General features: G+C 42.6%; 1 protein-coding gene across 1 annotated transcript in view; it reads right to left on the reverse strand.

The window, feature by feature from the left end:
* LOC140204239 (ras-related protein Rab-39B) overlaps nucleotides 1–8,542 on the reverse strand; it is a 32,492-nt gene extending 23,950 nt beyond the window's left edge. Inside the window, exon 1 of the mRNA XM_072270782.1 lies at nucleotides 7,118–8,542. Coding sequence (XP_072126883.1) covers nucleotides 7,118–7,332 — 215 coding nt within the window. The 5' untranslated portion in view covers nucleotides 7,333–8,542. The remainder of the gene's footprint in view (nucleotides 1–7,117) is intronic.
* Nucleotides 8,543–18,791: the final 10,249 nt, after the last annotated feature.

Below are 18,791 nucleotides of genomic sequence, written 5' to 3' on the forward strand. Positions count from 1 at the left end.
CTCAATCCTTTAGTTAAGATCTTCTTCGTGGCTACAACCCTGTAGCAACTGTACGTTGTTTGAATCTGCAGTAGATTTATGTACAAGTGTTAACAATAAATTTGCATGCGATTTGTTATCACTATTCAAGCCTCAATAGCCTGGAGCATGGAACACATAAAATTGCTGACAATTTGCCCATGGTCTTGTGCTTTGACGTAAAAATAGCTTGATGTACAAACTCCTGCATACCTTATTTAGAAAAATTACAGGATGATTTATAAGCTTGGATTACATAAATATGGCTTGTATTCCTTTACAAAAATCACTAACCACATTTGTTGCCAGTAAAATTGCTGTAGTTCATAATAGCACTTTCTAAACTGCACCAGTTAGTGTGGTATCCCAACAATATTGTTGGAGCCATGTGTGTCAACCTGTGTGAAAGAGTATAGAAAGTGGTCTGATTAAGGTATTTATAATGTTAAAAGTCATTTTAAATAGTAGATGCTGAGCTGGTATTTCCTCTAAGGGGGTGAGTCAAGAACAATGGAACATGATCTTACAGCTGTTGCTGGGCCATTCAGAAAGAAAATCACAAAGCACAATTACACAGAAAGGATAGTAAAAAAGCAAAAGTACAATAGGACATACAAAACTGACGCAAGTATTCATCAGGTAAGGGTATCAAAGTATGTGTTAGATAAATGTAGATTAGGTTTGATCTAATTGACTACTGGAGTACCATGAATCCCCCAAGCACATCCTTCCTCTTTCTAATCCTCATCTGCAAATGACCTTATGGCAGCAGGATCCAAAAACAGAACAAATTCTCAAACTGCGCTAACCCTATTTAGTCCTTCCTTGCTATCACTTCTCTTAACTTCTCCAGCACATCTGATATAATGCACAGTTTGTTCAATATCTGGTTTTGAAAGAACATATATTTCCCCCAATTATATATTGAGAACACCAAGGTCATTAGACCATAAGACCATAAGACATAGGAGCAGAATTAGGCCATTCAGCCCATTGAGTCTGCTCTGCCATTCTATCATGGCTGATCCCAGATCCCACTCAACCTCATACTGTTTTCTCACCATAACCTTTGATGCCCTTACCAATCATGAAACTATCACTTTTCACTTTAAATATACCTATGGTTTTGGCCTCCACAGCTGTCTGTGGCAGAGCATTCCAGAGATTCACTACTGTCTGGCTATAAAAAAAAAAATTCCTCCTTACCTCTGTTCTAAAGGGTCGCTCCTCAATTTTGAGGCTGTGCCATCTAGTTCTGGACACTCAAACAATAGGAAACATCCTCTCTACATCCACCTTATCTAGTCCTTTCAACATTCAGTAGGTTTCAATGAGGTCCCCCCACATTCCTCTAAATTCCAGTGAGTACAGGCCAAAGGCTGTCAAATGGCTCTCATATGTTAACCCCTTCATTCCTGGAATCATCCTCGTGAACCTCTTCTGAACTCTGTCCAATGACAGCTCATCCTTTCTGAGGTATGGGGCCCAAAACTGTTAACAATACTCCAAGTGTGGCCTGACTAGTGTCTTATAAAGCTTCAGCATTATCTCCTTGTTTTTATATTCTACTCCCCTTGAAACGAAGCCAACATTGTATTTGCCTTCTTTACCACAGACTCAGCCTGTAAATAACCTTCTGGGAGTCTTGCACAAGGACTCCTAAATCCCTCTGCACCTCTGATGTTTGAGTTTTCTCTCCCGTTTAGATAACAGTCTGCACTATTGTTTCTTTTACCAAAAGTATTATCATGCATTTCCGAACACTATATTCTATCTGCCACTTTTTTGCCCATTCTTCCAATTTGTCTAAGTCCTGCTGCAATCACACTGCTTCCTCAGCACTACCTACCCCTCCACCTATCTTCGTATCATCTGCAAACTTTGCCACAAAGCTACTGATTCCATTATCCAAAACATTGACAAACAATGTGAAATGTAGCAGTCCCAATATTGACCTCTGCGAAACACCATTATTCATGGGCAGCCTATCAGAAAAGGCCCCTTTTATTCCCAATCGCTGCCTCCTGCATGTCAGCCATTCCTGTATCCATGCCAGTATCTTTCCTGTAACACTATAGGATTTTATCTTGTTAGCAGCCTCATGTGAGGCAATTTATCAAATGCCTTCTAAAAATCAAGTAAATACATTCACTGCCTCCTCTTTGTCCACCCTGTTTGTTACTTCCTCAAAGATCTCTTAACAGATTTGTCAGGCAAGATTTACTTTCACAGAAACCATGCTGACTTATTTTATCATTAGTCTCCAAGTATCCCAAAGCCTCATCCTTAATAATGGACTCCAACACTTTCCCAACCTCTGAGCTTAGGCTAATTGCCCTATAATCTCCTTTCTTTTGTCTTCTTCCCTTCTTAAAGAGTGGAGTGACATTTGCAATTTTACAGTCCTCCAGAACCATGCCAGGATCAAGTGATTCTCGAAATATCATAACCACTGTATCTGCTATCTATTCAGCAACCTCTTTCAGAACTCTGGGATGCAGTCCATCTGGTCAAGGTGACTTATCCACCTTAAGACCTTTCAATTTGTCTAGCACTTTTTCCTTCGTTACAGCCATGGCATTGGCCCCTGCTCCCTGACACTCACAGACCTCTGACACACAATGAAGACTGATGCAAAGTACTTATTAAGCTCATCCACCATTTCTTTATCCCCCACTACTATAGTTGAAAAAACTTTTAGTATCATGCCTTGTGAACTATGCCCAGAAACTTCACCCACATCTCCTCTGCCATCGTCCCTGCCAGTACCCCTCTCCAATCCTCATGGGAAAGCTCCTCTCTCATGCCTCTGCAATTCCCTTTATTCCACTGTGACACTGATACATCTGACTTATGCTTCTCCCTCTCAAACTGCAGTATGAATTCAGTCACATTATGATTGAATTTATTGCCAACACAAAGTCTGCAGGAGCCATGTACTGTATCTGTTCTTTCTCTGCTTTGTATTCTGTGTTGTGCATTTACTACATTTATTAAAGTAACTAGTCGCATGAGTGGAGGTGTGGTAAAAGCGAAGGGAATAAGTTAGGTATTCTTGCTTATTTCATTGCAGTTTGTAGCTTGGGACCAACAGAGGTCGTATCTTTTGCTGACCGTTGAGATAACGCTCAAGAATGCTTAATTGTACATTTGCTGATTGCTAATAAAGGGTTTGAATTTTGGAGCAATCATTGCAGCAGTGGGCATGTCACACAAGTACAACAGTCTGTTTGGTTGCAGGCAAGCGGCAATCGTTTTGTTTTGATTTTGGATTAATTTTCCTGCTATAAAGTCCATTCCCCATCCATTTGTACCTCTCCCATCTTAAGCTTCTCTTCGTTAGTGGAACCAGCATGTCTTCTTCGATGACAGCCTCTTATCTGACCCTGAAATGAGTTTCCCAGTCCATATCCTTTTTATCACCACAACTGCCAGGTTCCACCTGCCTAAATGCTCCTTGTTTGCTTAGTCTTCCAGTTAACTTCTCATCTTCCTCCTTTCACAAGCTTTGGTTTGCAACGATGTCTGTATCCCAAATTGTACCAAGGCCTGGTCACCGATACCCCTAATTCCCAGTCCAACAATACAATACCTCAAGTTTGAATTTCCTTTAATGTTCAATTCCTTCTACAATGGCTAGGATCATTAACTCACTGTCCAGCAGTTACTGTCGTAACTACCAGCAGAAGCTTAGGAAAGCTTATTTATTTATAGGTCAATGGCCAATGCAGAACATCTTCTTGGAACCCATAATAAGCACTATTTTGCTCAAAAAAGGGCTTCTTTAGTTTGATTTCTGATATGTGCTGCTGACAAGCAGTTGGTGGTGGTGGGGGCGGGGGAGCTGATGATCTTTATTCCATCTCTTCTTTAACATAGGCCTAAACAACACTTGTTTTTGTTGAGTGTTGTCGACTCGTCGTCGTGGTGACTACTCACGAGGACCCTATGGATAGCGTAGTTGTCCATAGGGTTTTCTTGGCAGGATACGGAAGTAGGCCTTTCTTCCGCACAGAAAATGCTGTTGCCCAGTTTGGGACCCTGGCCAGATTTGAACTCAGGACCATCCTGTTCGAACTCCATGCTGATGCCACTATACTACCAGCCAGCCCAAACAACTTACTTCTCTCATATAGACAGAGTTCAACAAAGTGCAGCTCACTACCTATCAGATGTGGCTTTAATCCAACTGGAAGGATGTCTTTCTTTCTGCCAAGTAGATCTTATTTTTGTTTGTACTTTGAATATTACTGTAATATACCTTAGAGATTTTAATTCTGCAGTGGAGTATATAGAGATATTTTTGGCATGTTCTAGTCAAAAAGAAAGGACCATCAACTCCAATAAAATATTAAACAGATTAACAATGTCAGAAATACGGGCTTCGATTGAAAACCCAGCTGGAACAAATCTGTATGTACATTTTCACAAGCCATCTGGATACGATAAGAATAATTCATTTAATATTTTCCATCAAATTCATCTGAAGAGTAGCATTCCCTGCATTAAGATTTTGGATGTAGGTTACAAACCATTCTGTTGTGTTCATAAACTGTGCAATGTAGAACTGACTCAGATTTTTATTCTTAATAAGAAATTCAGATGTCAACTTTGTTTATGAGATCCAGAAACATGTTTTGGAGGTTGTGCCTGTGACAGAGGCAACATCAGCACACACCAGAGAAAGGCCCCCCCACCCCCCATGCAGAATGGTGAGAACAGCATGGCACCTTAGGGAAAAATGGATGACCTCAAACTGAAGTACAGTAGGATTGTCATGTAGCAGGTATTACTGCCAGGACGGAGAACAGCCAACAGCAGATCAACATCTCTGTAACGTGCTGCAGCCCCTGAATAAACTCCTCCAACTCTGACCTCTTGTGCATTACCAATTTTCCTTCCCCCTTCATCAACTGCTAAGCTTAAGCTTGGGAATTCTCTCTCCTCTGTCCTCTGCTCCTTTTTTAAAGAGGTACAGCTCGGTAGCAGGCCCTTCTGCCCAATCAGCCCATGCTGCCCAAATACACCGCTGTGACTAATTAACCTGCTAAACCGCACATCTTTGGATTGTCGAAGGAAACCGGAGCATCTGGAGGAAACCCATGCAGTCAGGGGGAGGACATGCAAGCTTCTTACAGACAGTGGCGGGAACTGAACCCAGATCATGTGCGCTGTAATAGCACTATGCTAACTGCTATGATACTCTCTTCTCCTTTAAACCCCTTTCACTAACCAACATCTGTGTTAGAGTCCACAAAACTCCTTTTGTGGTTCAATATGAGGCTTTATCAGATAACTCTGCAATGTTTAGCTGCTGTCATTGTGCTCATCACATCATATTGCTTTTGCTGATGCCCAGGTTTTACGTAGAATTTAATCTATTATTTTAGAAACATACAAAGATAGAAGCAAGTCTATTTAACTCCGTGTCTGCTCAGCCATTTAATATAATCCTCTTTCTCAATCTCATATCCCTCCTCTTCCCCCATATCCTGAGAGGACATTTTTGTCTAAAAATCCACCTATTGATCTATCTCCTCAAAAATTCCTTGCAATTTAATTTCTCTGGTAGAGAATTCCACAGGTTCGCCACTCTTAGAACTTCTCACCTTGATCCTAAATGTCTATCTCATATGGAACTAAAGCAGTGATTCATCCTTGTAGACTCCCAGTGGCCCAATCTGTCTTCATATAACAGTCAGGCCAATCAAGGAAAGAGCTGACTAAAACCTTACTTTCTTGAGTACAGACACCAAAATTGCACACAACATTCCTGCTGTAGGGCCAGTATATACGTAGAAATTCATCCTTGCTCCTATACTCAAAACCTTGCAGTGAAGACCAACATGATTCTGTGAGTGCCAGGCTGCCAACAGGTCATTCACCACCATCGCATTCCACACACTATTTAATTGTCTGCATCTTTGCTTAGCCACAAAATCATCAGCATTGCTCACAATCAATTATTCCTTTACCAAGGTATACAGTATCGGGTGTCCATATACTATAATGCCTAGTTACCAGCTTTAATATTTAGAGATAGCCAGCAGACATTTTGTGTGTAATTTTCCCTTATATGACATTATGAATAAAAATGGTGGACAGCACTCAGCATCCAAAAAAGTGTGCAACTTAAAATATTCAAGTAACACATTTTACAAAAATAGTTTTTTAAAAACTGAGTCTTCCACTCGAGCTCCACAAGATCATCAGAATTATCGCATGTAGGGCCAGGTACACCACACACATCACACACACAAAATGCATGCACACACACTCACGGAACACATGCAGACATACTCTCTCACACACCACACACACAGTCACACAACACACACATACTCACAACACTCTCTCACACACCACACACAACTCACATACTCATTCACTCAACACTCACACATACTCACTCACACAACACACACCCACACACACAACACATGCAGACATACTCTCTCACACACCACACACACAACACACAACACTCACATACTCATTCACTCAACACTCATACTCACTCACAACATACACCCACTCACACAACACACACACGCACAACACACACAAATTTTATATTCTTTCCATAACACTTCTGTTAGCTTAAATTATTTCTGTCACTATATGAATATCTTTTGCGACATGAGCAACAATTGCTCTGTGATAAGTTGGAATAAATAAACCTGGAAATGTTAGTAAAGGGTCAATATTTGTGGGGGATACTGGGAATATTTTGCAGAGGATGCTGGGAATGTTTCAATATTTGTAAGGGATGCTGCTAACGTCAATATTTGGAGGGATTTGGTAACGTGTCAGTATTTGCTGGGATCCCTCAGACAAAAGACAGTGAAACCCGCAGTTCTGAAGTGCGACTTCAGTGACCTAGTGAACGGAAACTTTGATCTGGAGAGAGCATCCCTTGTTCATGGCATCATGGGAATGGAAATCATGATATCACACCAAAGAGGCTTCTGCACCAAGTGTTTACTGCCAGTAATTGTAAAGCATAAAGCAACGGAACAAAACAAAACAATAAAGTCTTTCCAACCATATTGATTTCCTCTACACAGAATTATAGGCTAACTTAGATGTTTACACTTACCTGAATCTCTCCTGGCCAGCTGTATCCCAAATCTGAAGTTTAATCCGCTTTCCTGGTTCGATTTCCACCAACCTTGAGAAGAAATCGACCCCAACTGTGGGGTCCGACACTAGGGCAAAGCGGCCCTCAGTGAAACGACGGATCAGGCACGATTTCCCCACCGTGGAGTCTCCAATGACTATCAGTCTGAATTGGTACACCCAAATAGCCTCCATCTTCACTGATACCGGGATTACCTCTGGTTAAAGCGGATAACTAATTTAACCCAAGAAGATGCAAGTAGACTGTAATCACTGGTACACTCAAGTCACGAAGGTTAGTCTCGCAGCAACTGTAAACCTAACACACAAAACCAGAGATCTTCTGGCTCCGCAGTGAGGCTGTTGTGGTAGCAAGAACTGGGCCAATTTCTATTCTTTACGAGCAGATCATCATGAACAGTGCTTAACACAGTACTCGCAGGCACAAAAGTGTGTTTCAGTCCACGAATCAATCCGGAACCCCCGCAGCCTCCTCACATCGCCAGGCGAATATCCTTCTTTGTACTGGCACCTTGCCTCAGCCCAGATAGGATCCTCTGAAATTGATGTTGTTTATTGGTGTGATGTATTTGCTGCTCTCTCTCTCTCGCTCTGTCACACCAATGATGTTACTCCATCTTTAAACCTTCCTCAGTATCGACCAGGCGAAAGACATTCAAGCAATGGCGAGCTGTCAGAATCATGGAGGATGGGGGAACTGGTTCAGTGAGATTCAGACAAAAGGAGAAATTGCATTTAGTGTTGCACGGGCCACTTCGGTTGCGACAAGTGGCGACAGGAACCTGTGCCCGTGCACCCACGCCGGCGCTGGTTAAATCCTGGCGAGGATCCCACGCTCCAAATAATGGCTCCTTGTGCCTTCCAAGGTCGCCGCCATCGCTTCCCACACAGTCGGTAGGGGAGAGGCGGTAAAGGGCCGCCTACAGCAGACAGCAGGTCTTGTTGCAAATTCTATTGCAATCAACACTTTTGCTAAACCAAGCGCGGATTTTCCAGGCGATTTAAAAAAAATAATAAATCAATAGATGGGGGTAAACAGATTGTAAACGAGATCCACAAAAAATGCAGTATTTTGCTTTTAAGTAAAGGACAAAATGAGATGCAGCGAACAGCTTACTTGCGACGCCGCCAGCGTCCTTCCTTCGCTCTGGAAGCCGCAAAGGTACAGCTTTAAATTACCGAGCAATATAATGGCGATCAGGCCGAGCCAGGGTGGGTGGAAGCTGCTGTCGAACTGATCCCGGGGGTGGCTTTGCAGCCTCTCCTCCCGCTGCCGCTCACTGATGCAGGGGCCCCCAGGGCGCCGTGAGCAGGTTGCAGCTCTGGGCGAAAGCTGATGAAATCACTGCAACATCAGCACCATGTACAACCCAGACAGCCTCCTCCTACTCCGCAGCATCTAACCCACGGCAAGCAGCGCTTGTCATCGCACTGCGCATGTGTGTACCCGGCAATTAGCCGAGGCTTCGTTGCAAGACTGCATTTTGAATAGGTATATAGACAAACAAGCACCCCCCCCCCCGTTAATTTAATTTACCCCCCCCCTCGTGTATTAATTTAGTGAAATAAAAATAAGAGTTTTCAATAATACGAAAAAATATAACATTACTGAATGTAGGACGCGGATATACATGGATATAAACATTTAAACATTGTGAGCGGAGGTTCGATTAATATTTCAGGTAAAACCAAATAAGCCCAGAGCCTGAGGAAATTCAGCCTTCACGCATTTATGTTCCTTCGTTACCCAGTACCCGTCATCCGTTAGTAACACATTTGGCTCTATTCCCAATTCCCCGACGATCAAGTTAACTTTCTATAGCACTCTGACACACTCATGCTGACGGAAACTGACGCATTTCGCGTTACATTGAGCGCTCTGTCCTAAAACCCAAGATTTTTAGGGTAACACAGAAACTTATAAAGAAAAAAACATTTCCTTTGATGGGGGGCGGTGGACATCAGAATTTTAAATAAGCCATCTCCAACCAGAAGTTCAACGGCCGTCATTAACCTTCACCAGTGTGAGGGGAGGGGAAGTTAGCCAATGTTCTGCCTTCCAGCCGCATAAGCACTGCCATTACGGTACTGCCCAAAGGTTAGGATTCTGCAGAGAGCAACTTTCGAAGCAACTACGAAGTAGTTGACTTCTGTGGGACTGGCTACACTTGCAGAGGTAAGCATACCACCAACAATGCGATTCACTTTATCAGCACCCTAATAATCCCAAAATTCCATCAACGCTAATTCCCAAGCCCACGTTGCCACGCTAGGGAGGGTGCATGGGAACACCATCAAGTTTCCCATCTTGCTGAATATGTATCATTGCTTTTGATCATTACTGGGTCAAAACCCTTACTAATAGCAGTGTGACAGTACCCTTCTCCAGGAATTCCAGTGTCCAAGGCTGTAGTTCATCAACAAATTCTCAAGAACAATGCCCACCCACCGAGAAGGAATGAATAATTAAAAGATGCATCTACTTTTAAGAATGAAATCAGGCCTTTATGCAAATAGTAGCAGAAATCAAGAATTCCTTCCCTCCCCCACTACCAAAAAAACCTGTTAACTCAACATGAATTGAAAATTACAAAACTAAGATTGCTGTTTTTTGAAGATATTGGGTAACAGTAATGGGAAGTATGAACTAGGAACAGTATTCAAAATGTGACCACTTGGTAGAAGAGACTCGAGGGGCCCATTACAGGCAAAGTTGACGGTCAGCATAGTAGTAATAGGAATGGTGGTGATGTTGAAGTTATTTCAACCTTGTGCTGAGTGAATGAAAGAAGTATTGCAGAATTCTAGAGGTGGCGTGAAGAACAATTAACATACTCTACATAGAAAGAAACTACTTAAAAAGAGGCAATATTCAGTGGCAGAAGCAAATTTATTACCACTGACATATGATGAGCAACTTTGTTGTGTGTTTTTATTCTTTGAAATTTGTTGTTTTGTGGCAGCAGTACAGTGCAATAAATAGTGCAAACCCAAAAGGAAATAACAAGGTAGTGAAAAAGGATCTAGAACAAGGTTGTGTCCATGGATTCATTGACACTTTGAAAATTTAGTGGCAGAGGGAAAGAAACTCTTCCTAAATTATTGGGTGCGGGTCTTCAAACTCCTGCACCTCCTCCCTGATGGTAGCAATGAGAAACGGCATGTCCTGGATAGTGAGAGCCCCTACTGGTGTTCCTTCCCCTTGAGGATGGGACGGCTGTGCCTGGCGGTGTCTACAACCTTGTGCAACCTCTTGCGAACCCGTGCATTGGAGCCTCCATACCAGGCTCTGACCCCACCAGTCAGAATGCTCTTCACCGTACATACTGTATATTGAAATTTGCAAGAGTAGAAACTAGTGGGTATTTCTCAGATTAACTTAATGTACTTGATGGCTGTCTTAGTTTTGGGATTCATGATTCTTCAAGCAGTGGGATTTAAAGTACAGACAGACTAACAACATTTTTAGAAAGGAAAAAATAAAAACATAAGCCTTAAAATGAAGATTCCCCATACAGCCCGGTAAAAGGTATCTTGGACAGCATTTACACAAACCTATAAAAACAGCATTACTAGAAGAAAAAAAATCTTTGGATTGGCAGCATTACTGGTTTGTTATATGGAATCTCAAGCAAAGTAAAAAGATTACAATTACTATATGCAAGGTTAAGGTACAACCTAAGTACTGTTGACCAACGATTAAGAGAAAATTGTACTTGCTTCTGTCATGGTCCGGTCCGTTGACTCCTCATTTTAGTTAATTTCCTTTTCCCTGTGTTCCACTGGGCTCCTTGACTGGGGCACCTGATCCTCATTTGAACCGGCAGCATAAAAACTCCTGCTTACATCTACTCGCTGCTGGTTCATCACCGTAGCCAGTGCGGCTGTGCTTGTCCTGGAGCCGCCAACAATTGTGGACTCTAAGTTGCTTCGGTGCCTGTGGCTGCTTCATGAATTCAGTTGTTTTCGTGTCCAGCTGAGTTGCCAGCCGTTTTGCCACTACTCCGAGTTAAGATGCGAATTCTGTCATTTTCATGTCCGGCTGAGATTTGCTGGCCAATTGCCGCCACTGCAAGCCAAGATACAAATGGACGATCATTGTTTGGTTTTTGTCGTCTTGTTTCCAGCTGAGTAGGTCCGGCCGTTTGCCTCTACTCCAAGTTGGGAATTCTGTCTCTTCATGTCCAGCTAAGTGATTGCCGGCTGTTTGCCGCTTCATGAGCTACTCTGTGTCAAGATTCGTATTGTCAGTCGTTGGTTGGGCTAGTCATCTCATTTCCAGGTGAGTAGGTCTGGCCGTTTGTTGCTACTCTGAGTTGGGAATTCTGTCTCTTCGTGTCCATCTGGGTGATTGCCGGCCATTTGTCTCTTCACGAGCTACTCCGTGTCAAGATATGGATTGTCTGTTGCTGTTTGGTTTGGTCACCTCATTTCCAGCTGAGTAGGTCTGGCCATTTGCCACTACTCCAAGTTGGGTATTCTGTCTCTCCATGTCTGAGTCCAAGTTCAAGTCTAGGCTCCATGTCCGAGTCCAAGTCCAAGCTCTGTGTCCAAGTCCAGGCTCGAGTCCAAGTCCAAGTCCAAGTCCAAGCTCTGGGTCCAAGTCCGAGTCCAAGTCCAGGCTCTGGCTCCAAGTCCAAGTGCAGGCTCTGTGTCCGAGTCCAAGTCCAAGTCCAGGCTCCATGTCCGAGTCCGAGTCCAAGTCCAAGTCCAGGCTCCATGTCCGAATCCAAGTCCAAGTCCAGGCTCCGTGTCCGAGCTCCTCCTGTTTGTTGTCCCGCATCCTCGTCCGCGTGAGCATTCTATGGCATTCTATCCTCGCTCTCCGGCTTTTCTGGCAACTATTAATAAACACACTTCTGTTAATGCTACCCCTGTGTCTGTGTCCTGCACTTGGGTCTGCTCCCAAATGCCGCATTCCAACAGCTTCACCGGAAACAATAATTTAGGGTGATATGAACAAGAAATAAATTGCAAAAGAAAATCCAGCACTGAATTTTTGGAGCATGGATATTTGGTGTTCGAATTTCGAGCGAGTTCAAAAGACTGAATACTGTTTTCATGGTTAATGTGAATTGGTTACAGAATAGCATTGATGTAGGCTTAATAGCAGATAAAAGCAGCTTATAAGAAATGTTGTCACCCACGAGGTCATTAGAATTTGGAATGCGCAGCAATAAATGGTTGGTGAAACTGAAATCTATTTTATAGTCTGTTGCCAGCAACAGAGAAAAACTCCTTTTGTGTTGAAATCTGTGGCAGACAATGGGGAAGTAGTTTACATAACTGAAATGGGCAGCTGCACATAGTATGGGGCTGTATTATTCTGGAAAGGAAAGTTAGACTGTTCAAAATTCCTTGTGCTTTTAGAAAGATCGCAGTTCCTTACTCTGTTTTAATTATTCCCAGATGAAATAATTAACATAATTCTTTAAGGACATGTATTTCTCTTTTGGAGTTTTCCTTCACTTTACAGTTGTTTTAGGAAGAGAATTGGCTTGAGATTTGTTCTTTGACCTCCAACTGTAAAGCTCTACAATTCAAATAATCACAGCACGTAGATTCAGCATCAAATCATGTTGACAATTTCCCTCATTGTAAGACAGCTCAGCCTGTGGCTCAAATAAACTTTTACTTTATTAATACAGTAAGACCATAAGGGATAGAAGCAGGATTAGGGCATTTGGCCCATGAATTCTGCTCCACCATTTCATTATGGCTGATCTGTTTTCCTTCTTGACTCCATTCTACTGCCTTCTCCCTTTAACCTTTTACGCCCTCAATAACCAAGAACCTATCTATCTCCATCTTAATTACACACAATGACCTGGCCTCCACAGCTGCCAGTGGAAAACAAATTCCACATATTCACCACTCTCTGGCTAAAGAAATTCCTCATTTCAATTCTAAATGGACATGCTTCTATTCTGAGGCAATGTTCTCTGCTCCTAGAAACACCATCTCCACATCTACTCTATCATTTCAACACCTTTCAACATTCGATAGGATTCAATGAGATTTCCCCTCATTCTTTGAAGTTCTGGTGAGTACAGACCCAGAACCATCAAATGATAACCCTTTCAGTCCCATGATCATTCCCATGAACCTCTTCTGAACCCTCTCCAATGTTAGCACATCCTTTCTTAGATAATGGGCCAAAAACTGCTCTTAGTACTCCAAGTGAGACCTACCAGGGTCTCATACAGCCTCAGCATTACATTCTTGATTTTACACACTATTCCTCTCAAAATGAATGCGAACATTGCACTTGCATTCATCACCACAGACAGCCTGCAAATTAACCTTTAGGGAATTCTGCACGAGGTCACCAAGTCCCTTTGCACCTCCTATTTCTGAATTTACTCTCCGTTTAGAAAATAGCACACATTTTGTTTTTCTACCAAAGTGCATGGCCATACACCTTCTGACACTGTATTCCATCTGCCAGTTTGTCCATTCTGCTATTCTGTCTGTCCTTCTGCAGACTCCCTGCTTCCTCAACATTATCTGCTTCTCCATCTATCTTCATATCATCTGCAAACTTGGCCACAAAGCCATCTATTCTGTCATCCAAATCATTGACATATAATGTAAAAAGCAGTCCCAAAACCGAACCCTGTGGAACACCACTAGTCACCAGCAGCCAACCAGTCGACTCTTTGCCTCCTGCCAATCAGCCAGTCCTCTATCCATGCTAGTATACTTTTTGTAATACCCTGGACTCTTCTCTTATTAAGCAACCTCATGTGCAGCACCTTGTCAAAGGCCTTCCATTCTCTTTTGTCTATCTTGCTTGTTATTTCCTTAAAGAATTTCAACAGATTTGTCAGGCAGGATTTTCCCTTAAGGAAATCATGCTGACTTAGGCCTATTTTATCCTGTGCCTCCAAATACCCTGAGATCTCATCCTTAACAATTGACTCTAACATCTTCCCAACCACTGAGGTCAGGCTAACTGTTCTATAGTTTCCTTTCTTCTGCCTCCCTCCCTCACTGGAGTGACATTTGCAATCATACAGTCCTCCAGAACGATGCCAGAGTCTAGTGATTCTTGAAACATGTTTACTCATGCCTCCACAATCTCTTAAGCTTCTTCTTATAGAACCTGCAGTGTAGTCCATCTGGTCCAGGTGACTTACTCACCTTCAGACCTTTCAGCTTCCCAAGCATCTTCTCCTTAGTAATAGCAACTACACTCATTTCTGGCCCTGACACTCTCGAACTTCCAGCATACTGCTGTGTCTTCCACAGTGACTTACACCAAATAGGCCCTTCTGGCCCTTTGAGCCATGCTGCCCAACATTCCCCCAATTTAATCTAGCCTAATCATGAGACAATTTACAATGACCAATTAACCTGATTGGCTGAAGATTCATTCTTTGACCTCCAGCTGTGAAACACTACAGATCAAATAATCACAACACTAAGATCCAGCATCAAATCATGTTGACAATTTCTAAATCTGTGTTCTTTGAAATGTGGCAGGAAACCTGAGCTCCTGGAGGAAACTCAACACGGCCACGAGGAGAAGGTACAAACTCCTTACAGTTCATCCACATTTCTTTTGTCTCATATTACTTCCTTCCCAGTGGTCTGACATCTACTTCTTGCCTCCCTTTTACTCTTTATATATTTGAAGAAACTTTTGGTATTCTCTTTGATATCACTGGTTAGCTTATCTTCACATTTCAATTTTTCCCTCTTTATGGCTTTTTTAGTTGCCTTAAGTTGGTTTTTAAAAGCTTCCCAATCTTCTAACTTCCCACTAATTTTTTCTCTATTATATGCCCTCTTTTTTGCTTTTATGTTGTTTTTGACTTAAACGCTCATCATTCCGATTCAGTACAGATTGGCAACATCTCCTCCACACCTACCCTCAGAACAGGGGCACCACAGAGAAGTATCTTTAGCCTCTTGCTCTACTCACTTTATACTTACGATTACCTGGCTAAGTACAGCCCCACTGTCGTATTTAAGCTTGCTGACAACACCACTGTAGTTGGCTGCAGTACAGTAAAGGTAGTGACAGATTGGCTTATTGGACTGAGAATGAAAACCTAGTTGAATGGTGAGACCACAACCTCTCTCACTCAACATCAGCAAAAGCAAAGAGCTGATTATTGACTACGGGTTGAAGAAGGTGGAGGTCCTCATTGGGGGAATGGAGGTGGAGAGGGTCAATAGATTTAAATGCCTTAACATTAATATATTGGATGATCTGTCCAGGAACCAGCAAGTAAGTGTCATCACAGAGGAGGTACAACAACATTTCTACTTTCTTAGAAGTTCGCTTAGATTTGGCATGTCACCAAAAACTTGACCAGCTTTGATAGATGCACAGTGGAAGGTATCTTACCTGGTGGCATCACAGCCTTGTATGGAGACGCCAATGCCCAGGAATGGAAAAAGCTACAGAAAGAGGTGGATACAGCTGTATTCATCAAAGGCAAAGCACTCCCTACCATGGAATACATTTATATGGAGCACTGCCACAAGAAAGCAGCATCTGCCATCAGAGAGCCCTACCATCCAGGCCATGTCCTCTTATCACTAGTTACAGTGGGCAGGAGGTACACAAGCCCACATGGGGACAGGTTTCAAGGTGTTACCATCAGACTCGATTTTAAACTTGAAGCTCCCCTGCTGCCATTGTTTTTAATCAGATAATTGACCCGCGTTCAATTCTGAATGAGTTGCTGTTTCTGCAATTAGACCAATGCAATCATTTTCAAAACCTTTTTTAAAACTCGAACATTGAAATTCCCAAGTCCTTAGTTAGGTTCTGAGTTGACCCAAGCTACGATTGCAAGCTTGCAATTCCATTTAAAACTCGTCTTTCAGCCTTGTATCTTATCCACCATAGCTAAACTATTTCATTTTCTATTACATCAGCTGCTTTAGCAACTCCAGAATTAATCAGTGCTCATTGAAATGCCAATCTCTCTTGCTTATGGAATTACAAAATGAATGTAATTATCCACAGTTTTGGTAGACAACTCGGCCAGTGCCTGAACCTTAAAATTCTCATTGCCATTTTAAAACTCCAGTATAGTAGCCTTGCCTGGAGATTTTGAACCCCTGACTCAACTTCTGATCACACCAGTGACTGCTTACTGTGCATTAAGCTATCTAGACTCTATGGTCTGAAAGTCCTTTTTATTCCTCGTGGCTTTTTCAAAACTGATATCTAACCAAGCTTTTGGTGACTTCAAATTCCTGTCTGTGGCATAAGTTCTGCCTGACTTCTTATCCTTTTTACTTCACAGGATGTATTTCAATACCTTATGCTCAATTATTTTCTGTTGAGGAGCTTTCCTTCTCTTTATTGTTGTCTTATTATGAGATTTGGCAGAAGATGCCAATCCTCTTACCTCCACCTTTCAAACTTCACAGTTCAAACACTCACAGCACTGACTTCCAGTGCCAAATCATTGTGACAATTTCTGTCAAGCCAACTCAATCTGTTGTTCAAAAACTTGTGTTTTATTGAGATATGACATTTCTTTTGATTTCCTTTTCACTTAAACATAGAAACATAGAAAATAGGTGCAGGAGTAGGCCATTCGGCCCTTCGAGCCTGCACCGCCATTCAGTATGATCATGGCTGATCATCCAACTCAGAACCCTGCACCAGCCTTCTCTCCATACCCCCTGATCCCTTTAGCCACAAGGACCATATCTAACTCCCTCTTAAATATAGCCAATGAACTGGCCTCAACTGTTTCCTGTGGCAGAGAATTCCACAGATTCACCACTCTCTGTGTGAAGTTTTTCCTCATCTCGGTCCTAAAAGGCTTCCTGTTTATCCTCAAACTGTGACCCCTCGTTCTGGACTTCCCCAACATCGGGAACAATCTTCCTGCATCTAGCCTGTCCAATCCCTTTAGGATTTTATATGTTTCAATCAGATCCCCCCTCAATCTTCTAAATTCCAACGAGCATAAGCCTAGTTCATCCAGTCTTCCATCATATGAAAGTCCTGCCATCCCAGGAATCAATCTGGTGAACCTTCTTTGGACTCCCTCTATGGCAAGGATGTCTTTCCTTAGATTAGGGGACCAAAACTGCACACAATACTCCAGGTGTGGTCTCACCAAGGCCTTGTACAACTGCAGTAGTACCTCCCTGCTCCTGTACTCGAATCCTCTTGCTATAAATGCCAGCATACCATTCGCCTTTTTCACCGCCTGCTGTACCTGCATGCCCACTTTCAATGACTGGTGTATAATGACACCCAGGTCTTGTTGCGCCTCCCCTTTTCCTAATCGACCACCATTCAGATAATAATCTGTTTTCCTGTTTTTGCCACCAAAGTGGATAACTTCACATTTATCCACATTAAATTGCATCTGCCATGAATTTGCCCACTCACCTAACCTATCCAAGTCACCCTGCATCCTCCTCACAGCTAACACTGCTGCCCAGCTTCGTGTCATCCGCAAACTTGGAGATGCTGCATTTAATTCCCTCATCCAAGTCATTAATATATATTGTAAACAACTGGGGTCCCAGCACTGAGCCTTGCGGTACCCCACTAGTCACTGCCTGCCATTCTGAAAAGATCCCGTTTATTCCCACTCTTTGCTTCCTGGCTGCCAAACAATTCTCTATCCACATCAATACCTTACCCCCCAATACCGTGTGCTTTAGGTTTGCACACTAATCTCCTGTGTGGGACCTTGTCAAAAGCCATTTGAATATCCAAATATACCACATCCACTGGTTCTCCCCTATCCACTCTACTAGTTACATCCTCAAAAAATTCTATGAGATTCGTCAGACATGATTTTCCTTTCACAAATCCATGCTGACTTTGTCCGATGATTTCACCGCTTTCCAAATGCGCTGTTATGACATCTTTGATAACTGACTCTAGCAGTTTCCCCACCACCAATGTTAGGCTAACCGGTCTATAATTCCCTGGTTTCTCTCCCTCCTTTTTTAAAAAGTGGGGTTACATTAGCCACCCTCCAATCCTCAGGAACTAGTCCCGAATCTAACGAGTTTTGAAAAATTATCACTAATGCATCCACTATTTCTTGGGCTACTTCCTTAAGCACTCTGGGATGCAGACCATCTGGCCCTGGGGATTTATCCACCTTTAACCCCTTCAATTTACCTAACACCACTTCCCTACTAACATGTATTTCCCTCAGTTCCTCCATCTCACTGGACCCTCTGTCCCCTACCATTTCCGGAAGATTATTTATGTCCTCCTTAGTGAAGACAGAACCAAAGTAATTATTCAATTGGTCTGCCATGTCCTTGCTCCCCATAATCAATTCACCTGTTTCTGTCTGTAGGGGATCTACATTTGTCTTCTCAAATCTCCCTGAAGCCATTGCAGACTCCGTGGAAAGTAAAATAGTGTCTCTAATGACGAGAATTAAAAACAGGATTTCAATTTCCTCTCCCACTTCCTTTCACCAGGTACCTCTAAAGCAATTTGACCCAGGAAGCAGAAGATCCCTTGACATGGAGTTCACTACCCCTGCAGGAGAACTCCCCCCTTTTTAAACATTTGGAGGTGCAAGTATAGCAACATTCTTTCTCAGGTGAATGAGGGTAGACCAGGCCAATAATCATCTGAGGACCTCATAAAAATTCTGGTAACAATGGAATAGGGAAAGAGA

This window comes from Mobula birostris, chromosome 10, assembly GCF_030028105.1.
Source record: "Mobula birostris isolate sMobBir1 chromosome 10, sMobBir1.hap1, whole genome shotgun sequence".
NCBI lineage: Eukaryota > Metazoa > Chordata > Chondrichthyes > Myliobatiformes > Myliobatidae > Mobula > Mobula birostris.